General features: G+C 37.0%; 1 protein-coding gene across 1 annotated transcript in view; it reads right to left on the bottom strand.

Moving 5' to 3' along the window:
- Positions 1–6084: 6084 nt before the first annotated feature.
- The window catches only part of PKIA (cAMP-dependent protein kinase inhibitor alpha), a 43821-nt gene continuing 40640 nt past the window's right edge, over positions 6085–9265 (bottom strand). Inside the window, exon 3 of the mRNA XM_066564103.1 lies at positions 6085–8628. Within this exon, the coding sequence (XP_066420200.1) occupies positions 8549–8628 (80 nt within the window). The 3' untranslated portion in view covers positions 6085–8548. The remainder of the gene's footprint in view (positions 8629–9265) is intronic.

Below are 9265 nucleotides of genomic sequence, written 5' to 3'. Positions count from 1 at the left end.
CAGATATTTTGTGGCCAAAATTTGGTAGAAGAATGCTATTTGGTAAGGATATGGATTTTTTCTACAATATTTCATATGTGAACTTGTTTTTCTTTGACAAAGAGTCACAGAATCCTTGAAAAAGCTGAGTTGGAAGGCACTCTGAAGGACCATAAAATTCAGCTCCTGGCCCTTAGCACCATCCCCAAGACACACCATGTGCCCGAGGGTATGGAATGTCTGCCTGATTCTCCAATCCTTGAATACTTACACAAACACACATATACATATATGGAATAAATAAATAAATAGCTAGTAATAAATAAATAAATAGTAAATAGCTTTCATCAGACAGATCTGTAATTTTCAGCTCTGAAAAACCAGGAAGTTTTAGGGAAGAATATGTTCCCAAACAAAAGCAACAGAATTTACAACTGATATGATTCACAGGTAGGTGGCTATGTACATTCAGGTTGCCTTCATTTCCTTGGGAGAAAGCTGTGCATGCAGTAGAATTGTGTTTGCAATACTGAAAGAGCAATTTGTGGTTTTAGAGTGATACAAGGACAACACTTTTGCTACATATTGAAGAAATTCATTACTATGAGGGTGGCAAGGCGCTGGAACAGGTTGCCCAAGCCAGTTGTGGATGCTCCCTCCCTGGGAATATTCAAGGATGGGCTCTGAGAAACCTGGTCTACTGGAAGGTGTCCATGCCCATGGGAGGGGGGTTGGATGACTTTCAAGGTACCTACTAGCTCAAACCATTCTATGATTCTGTTTGGAAGTACCATTGCAAAACAACTTACCATCCCTGTCATAATTGGTATTACAATATTCTGTGGATTCTGTATTTGTGAAAGCACAAATAAGCTATTTTAAGGGAATGAAATATCTCTGTGGCTTTGTCTTATGCAGAACAGTTTCATAATCCTAAATGATTGGTCACAAGACTTGGTGGAGAAGGAACATATTCCAGATAGTGAAAAGAGAAAAAAATTGTTGATATAAAATTGAACCTGCTGCTGCACTACATCACCTTTCAGACATTAGGAAAGAAGGTAGAAAACAGGTTTACTCACCAGAGCCCTCTTCTGTTCTTCCCTTCTCTTTGAAACATCTTGGGTTACTTATGCTTTTTTTAGCCAAAAAATTCCTTTATTATTTGTCTTTTTAAAACCTAGTTGTTTGGCCTGGATCATGGGAATAGCACAAGGAAAGAGAGGTCTATCATAAACACTCTGTAATTCTTTGGAATTTCCCTTCTTATTAATTTGACTTGATGACATTTCTGAGGGTTTTTTGTTTGCTTGTTTGAGTCCTTTTTTTGTGTTACGTTCTGAGGTTTTTTGGGGGGGGAATTCTAGTAAGCACAAACTTTCCATAATTTTCAGATGATTATTCTTTGGTTTTGCTATGATGACTATTTAAGTTTATAGCATATTTGATATACTCAGATTGTTAACTTCCTGATAGTAAATGTCACCAGGAATGTACAGTATATTGTCTGTGCTGCCAGACTGGTGAACACAGACTGGAATTCTTTTGGTTGTCCTCAGAGCTATCAGAGTTTGCATGAAGACCAGCCAATAATGCATTTCTGATTTCAGTTCATCTACTGAAGCCAGTTGGAAGGCCTACTTTAAAACCCCTGGTTTATTTCCAGTAGTTATGGAAATCTTATTTATGGGGAATGGGTGCAGTGCCTGGGGAAGTTCGGAAAAATAATGTATTTTAAGAGATTAAGTACAAAAGGCAAGGCCATAATTCAGTCATGTAAAAGATATATTTACAATACTCTGTTCTCATGATTTTCAAAGATTTTTCTCAACCCCTTAATCACCCTAGATCCATCGTGGCTGTTTGGACCTTTGTTTCTTTGGGTTGGTTTAATTTTGAATCCTTCTATGTAAAAATACACCCCAGTGCCACCAGGAGGTGTCCGTGTGCCATTTTTTGGTTATTTTCCGGGGTGATTGCCTTTTTTTATTTTTGTGGGGAGAGCTCCATAATAATGCCATAATAATAGCAGTTTCTACAGAATTATTATTATTAATCTTATTATACACTGTTGCTGTTTGCATTTCCAAACAAATGAGGATGTTGTGTTTGTGTCCAGAGAGTTCTTCATTCTTTCCACGGATGAGAGAATTACAGATGAAAAAGACCTGTTGAGTCATCCATCTTCTTCCCTTCTGGCATGCCCTGTTCTCTGAAATATACTGTATAATGTATTGAGTGAGGATATCAGTCTGTTGCTAGGGAAATGATGACTATAATCAGATGTTACACAGTCTACATTTTGACTGCATTGCAGGATCAAAAATGAGGCTGTGAAAACAAAGATTTTTACTGAAACACTTAAGTTGTGCCCTATTTGTACTTGTGTATAATTTCCAGGAAGACTGAAGTGTATACTTCAAAAAGCTAAATATCTCACAGTATTTTTATGTTGTATATTCACATTTGGTCTGTGGTGTTTAATTGGAAAGTATATAGTGTAGTTTCAGTGCAAATACAGGCATAAAATATATACAGATCCATAGAAAATCACAAATAACTATAAGAAATTCTATTACATTTCAGCCTAAAGGAGAGCAATTTTTATTACCACATGGATATTCAGAATTATACATCAGAGTGAATAGTAAATCTGTTTTCATCTGAACATCAGTTTGGGAGGAAAAATTAATTGATAAAATATGCCTGGTGATAGAAAGTATGATTCTGTTGTACTCCACAGGGTGTCTTGAAAATCCTGTTCCAACCAACCTAAAATGCAGTGTATTGCAAGAGTCACAAGCATTACCTGCAGATCCTGTGCCTGAGGGAGGGCTGTGTGCAGGAATGACACTTTTTTCATGGCTGTACAGATTGAGTTTTTCTACTTTTTACTGCATCTTCCAACCTATTTATTTTGATAAAGTGCACACATTCCTTGTTGAGAAGAAATAACATGAAAACAATTTCCAAACACAATGGTGTGTTGTATGGGTTATGGCAAAACTTCTTAAAATGTTAAAAGCTTTTTAAGTTTGCCAGATCTAATTCAGTAGCTATGTTTCTGTGAGAATATGGTTTTCAGGCTACCTGTGTAACACCCCAAGTTTCAAGCCCCCCTCTCTCCCCAAATTTTTGCATAATGTTGATGTTTTATATTCATCTGTAACTATAATTTTCCACCAAAAACCTAGCATAGCCTCTTCCAGGGCCAGTTATTGAATTCCCACAAGTGATGGCACTCCCAGGACATTTTAAAGTAGATCCTGACCCCAAGGTCTCATCTATGTTCTGTTCTATTGATAGAGAGAAATATTAAAGCAGCAGATACCTATCATTACAGTACATGTGTTCCTGCATCAATAGTCAGCTGCTCACTGAACTGGAAAGAATGTGGGTAACAGAAGACATTTTACAGGCAAGTGAGTTACTGTTACTGATTTGCTATCATTTAGCAAATACAAAACACTTATCATCTGTCTTTGCTATTGAAAGAAGGTGGTATGAATTTTTTATGAATGTTTTTGTCTCAGAAATTTTGGGAGCCCTCAAGATCACCTGCCTCAGTTGAACTTTGTAAAACTATTAGGTGTAAAACACTAAACTCATGGATCAACACCAGAGAATTTCCTAACAGCAAACAGGATTTAAAGTGTATACTGATGGCTAATTTACTAAAAACTTACCTTAAGAACTCATAAGCAAGTCATCAGTAGCACTGGTCTTTCTATGAACATTTTGTTTCAGGGTACTGAAGCATGTGTTGCCTGAAAATACCAAGAGATCATTTATACAAACACATCATGTGTTGACAAGTCTGTCCTGTCCTCCATTCTGAAACATCAGCAGCTCCTAAGCCATAATGTAAAAATCAATGTAAAAGGACAGAACATGAAGTCCTGCGGCTTTCAGAAGATGGGGATGATTTTTGTAAGCATGAGTGCACAATACTTTTGTTTAGCTTTACTCTCTGCTTTAAAACTTGTTCATATTCACTATTAGATAGTGAGCTAACACTCATCTACATTGACAATTTCTGTCCCTACTCTCTCGCAGGAAAAAATAAGTTCAGCCTGAACATGTAGAGAACAGTGAGAATATTCCTGCCACTACCTTTATTCTTATAATTTTATTATCTGTTAAATGTTTCTGCTTTTTAAGAGCATTCTGTGTTCTATGTTAGAGAACAAGAGACATCTTTGATTTCATTAGAACCTGGTGATACTAGGATTGGTCTCAAGGGTATGTGCCCCAGATTTATGGATGCTTCTGTTGTAGATTACTGTTGAGAACTGTAGTTGGTTCTGAAATCAAAATATCACCTAAAGTTGGAAGAATTTGTCTTCTTTTTAGCTATTATAAACACATCCTAACTGTTCATCGTACGATGGAGGAAGCTATTTTGTGCACTGGGCCCACCTGCCTTGCTATTAAGAAAAGATATCCTCCTTATATTGCTGGCCTGTCTTCTTGAATTCAAACTTCCTTCCTGGCTGTCTTGCTTCTCTCCTGAAAAGAACTTTGAAACAAATCCCACTCTGTGCATTGACCAAAAAGATTAAGTGAAACAGTCTTTCCTCTACAAGACTTTAGTCAGTCAATATACAATAATATAGCAGTCCGTGTATTTCTAGGGTATTATTTTACACTAGGGAACCACGAAAAAACAAAAACAAACCAGCCAGAAAGAGATGCAGAGCAAAACAAAGTAACAAGTCAGCAAAAATACAGCATGCAACACAGGAACACTGCTGAGGTAAGGCAAACTGTCAAATCTGAGGTTACTACACTGTGCTCAGTCTCAACAGCAGCTCTCAGACTTTTCTCTGAACAAAATTCAGTGATGTTTCTGAAACATAAAATTAAAACATTAAGAACACCTGAAATTCTCCAATTTAGCTGAGAAAGGCATTCATACTGTAGAATTTCCATCTTAACCACATGGTAGTTGCTCCTCCTAGGCACCAGATAATTAATTATCCATTTGCACTCCTATGAGGATAAACCTTTTTCCATTTCAAAATTTTGGAAAAAAATGCAAGAAAAATTACACAGATGAGGATCAAGTACACTGACATTTTTTCCCATGCAGTAATTGTGTTATCAAAGGTCATGGTGAACTTTTGGCTCTAAAATGATGGTTTGATGAAGTAACAAATGTGTGTGCTTGCTGCTGTCTTTTAACACATGCTTTTTGAAGCACATGGCCAACATTAATGGAAATAAGCTGAAGAGAGAAATGGCAGTATCTCTGTCCTATTATGGTGCTAAAAGTTCTGCTTGTTTGAAGTTGACAGGGAACTGAACCCTGCAAGTGCAATGAATATGGCCATAGACTTCATTATGGAAACAAGAATGTGAATGCAGAGACTTTTTCAGAGATGGACCTTCAGAGTGACCAAAGCACTGAAAACATCTGTCTAAAGAGACTGTAAAAAAACCCCTAAACAACAAACCCACCACCATCCAAGCAAAGCCAAACCTTTTAAGGATAAAGAGTATTCTATTACGCTGATATTCCAGACCTAACTTTGTTGTGTCTATATAGCTTTTTGGGAAGATCTTTCTAAGGTAAGCATGGATTAAACAGACATTTAACTATCATGAACACCAGTAAATAGAAAGAAGATACTGGGATAGAAGCCAGAGTGCCAGGTGAACTGAAAAAGATAACTAACAAAAGCAAAAATAACCCAGTCAAAGTCTGGTTTTGCAATCAGTGTCCCTGTTATATGATGCGATTACACAGAAGTAAAGGTGTGAATATATTTAAAGTAGCTCCTCTGTAATTGCTTTGGTAACAATAATAACACTCAAGTTACAGTGCTGTGACTTGGCACAGACTAACCACATTTACATTAAGTGAGGCCTGCTTGTAGATGCTACAGAAATATCCAAAATTAAGACAGCAAGCACAGTTCAAGTGATAAATCAAGCACTCATACACTTTTGGGGGAAGAGGAACATAAATAGCCTTTTACTCCACTAAAATTAACGCTATTTTCCATCACAAAGAGATCGGTTTCAAAAACCGCAAAAGACACCATAATTAGTTTAAAAACAAGAAAAATAAAGAGGAGAAACAGAAGAAACAGGTACAAAATAGAGAGGAAAGGCTGAAATGAATTTTATTTAACAACACAAAAGAATTAAGAAGGAAAATATACCGAAATAAAGAAAAGCGGTGAAGGAAAATAAGGAAAACCATCACTTTAATATACTGTAAATACTTATTTCACTATTGCTTTTTCTGCAACATTTTACTGATGATGTTTCATGGATCGTCAATAACGTAACACTATAAAAAACCCTCTAGAATCCTATTTCCTTCTGGCAATTGTGCTAGATTGACAGTAACTAGTCCATGACAAAGGGCAACCAGTTCAGCTTGAAGACTTGATGCAAGATCGAAAGGGGGAGGGAAAATGAAAAAAAAGGTCAATAATAATGTGTTAAGTTTGAAAGGAACACCAAGTGAAACAAATGAGTAAGAATTGTTTAAGGATAACAGTATTTCCAAAGCAAATGGACTACTTCTCTTACCAAGAAGATAGGGCATTTGACAGCTAATAAGACAGCAAGGCATTCAGCTTCCAAACACCAGAAGGTGAGAGTTAATATTACACGCATGAGCCACAAGCATACGGCTGGCTTGTTTTTATTAACACTAATAAATGATCTCATAATACTGATCAGAAGTGGGTTTTTTCCCTCCACATATCTCACAAAAAATTTTCAGGTGACAAGTACTATGATACATATGGTAGAAACAAACATCTGTGGCCACAAAGATGTTTTGTTAACTGATGATTAATATATTCAGGAAGCAATCACACTATTCATTAGTAAAAGTTTACAAACATTAAAAAGTGCATAACATTTGAAACCAACAACACAAAAATATATATAATATATATACTATATATAAAGTGACATCACCTCCTATTAATAAAAGAAAACAAATCTTCTGACCTTGTGATTGGTGCTTGTGTGATTGCCATGGTTTACTATCAGTCACTCTCTTCACTCACCTTAGTCACACAGAGGTGTGGCTGCCCCATTTTGCAGCATTCAGCCTCATGAATGGCCTTGTCTATTGGGGCAGGACAAGGGGGAAAAACAAATCAATCAGCAATAGCTACTGCAGAACAGGTTATTAATCTGTAGATATTTTAAGTGATGTCCTGGATGGACAAGCTATCCTGGTATTTTGATGAAGGCCCAGTTTGGACTGCCATTTTGGAATAGATGAAATGGGAAAAAATCTAGTCTTTGGGTGCTAGATGCCAAGTCTCCCGCCTCCCTTTCCAACTCCAAGCCACAAGGCTACTGTAGCAGATTCTACTAGCACATGGCTGTTCTGGGTGCATCAGTAGCAGGCTACTGGCTATGCAAACCCAACAGCCTGATCAACTGAGGCAAAGGCAAGGAATAGTAAAAATCCAACCCCTGGCTGGATCCACCCCAGGACCCACTCATTGGACTATACTGCATTCTAAAACTCCTTTCAGAACACATAATTGGTGATAACCTATGCCAGTTATTTTCCCATGTGTAAACAAGGCCTATCTTTTACAATGTGAATCAGGAAAACCTCTAGCACCATGGAATTAGTTTGAATTTTAACCCATATAAGGTTATAAATGTATTCTTAAAACTACCGTAACAATAAAATACTTGGAATAACATTTTAAAAAAATATCTCAGAGAAAGATTAAGAAATTGGGACCAAAATTAGAAAAATGGGTAAGAATAACATAAAAGATTCAATTTGAGTCTCTGATATGCAACTAACTACAGGTGAGTGGCAAAACTGTACCAAGGACACAACACACGCTCAAGTATTCACATTAACAAATCGTTTTGAAGGCTCATCTAGTAACAAATTCGAGTGTTGCTGAGTCATTCAGGTTTAGGCATAATCAATTTAGCAGTTGATGTTTAGATCTATCATGTGCACATCACCACCTTATGCAAAAAACCAGCCCTTTCAAAACGTGTGGTAGAAAAATTCACAGTAACAGAAATATTCTTCATAAGCAGTTGAGAAGGGGCAGTGTGGAGCATCTAAGTCGTACAATACAAAAACCATTGTAAATAACAGAGCTGTAAAACAGATGCAAAGTTCTAAAAACAGTGCTTTCTTTACAGTTCTTATAATGGGCAAACACTTTGGCCAGAGAATTTTAAACTCTGAGGATCACACAAGCCTTTGCTTAAGATACACAATTAGATCCTCTGATGCTTCAAAGGCCATTTGCTACAAGATTTACCTGCTCTACTTTCTAAAAGTGTTCCCATCGAGTAGTCATTATGAAGGGATCCATCTGATGACACTATCCCAAAAAATCAATACATGTTCAACCATTGCTAATGACAGAGGTAGAGAAAATTCTGTCTTCTGTCACAGCTTGTACCCAGATTTTTAGCATTGTGTTGAGTGGGTTCCAGCAGTGAAGACACATGCACTTTCTTTTCTACCAGCTTGCTCATGGAAACAAATTTGTTCCAGCACACTCTTGTAGCCTGAAAACATCCAGCAGCTGCTCCACTCGGTCAAAGTCGGATGTCAGCTTTCTTGCTTTGCTGCCTCCCCTTGGGCCTCCCCGGTTTGCTCACTTGGATTTCGTTGTGCATCTCCTTCTCCTTCTATAAGACAGGAAAAAAGGATGAGTAATCCACCCTAAAATAAAGGGAATCCTGATTGTTCATCCATCAGCTTGAAAAACAAAGTAAAAAGAAATTAAAACTGAAATATGAAACTCTTTACTACTAAGATAGCCATACTTTTAGAAAGTGTCTCTTGAGATGCAAATTCCTAGCTGCAATCACAAGTATCACTAAATAAATACCAAAGGTAGCTAAAAATTAATGGCTTTAACAAAAACAGTAGAGTATTTTTGAAAATGTCTTCACTATGATGCTATAACAGTGTAAGAGAAAAAACCTTATTGCACCAATCTGAACAGTTTGCTACAAAGAGATGCAACTTCAATAAAAACAATAGTTTGTTAAAGCCACTTTAGTTCTGTGCATCTGTTTTCAGCATCATGTCCATGGTGTTCAGTCCAGCTCAAACTGCAAACCACAGAAGGACCTGAGGAACAGCTCACATCCTACAGAGGCACAGTGAGCAGGCAACTCACTGTCTAAAGAAGGCCAAGAAAAGCATTGTTACATACACTTACTATCTATATGCAAAGTATTGTATTTTATATAACAATTAAAAACCTCACAGGTTCAGGCAACAGGAAGGTGACTGGAAGTGAGACAAGTCCCTGAACAC

This window comes from Molothrus aeneus, chromosome 1 (assembly GCF_037042795.1).
Source record: "Molothrus aeneus isolate 106 chromosome 1, BPBGC_Maene_1.0, whole genome shotgun sequence".
Taxonomy (NCBI): Eukaryota; Metazoa; Chordata; class Aves; order Passeriformes; family Icteridae; genus Molothrus; species Molothrus aeneus.
Note: the sequence above shows the minus strand (reverse complement) of the source record. Positions and strands in the feature narration are given on the sequence as shown.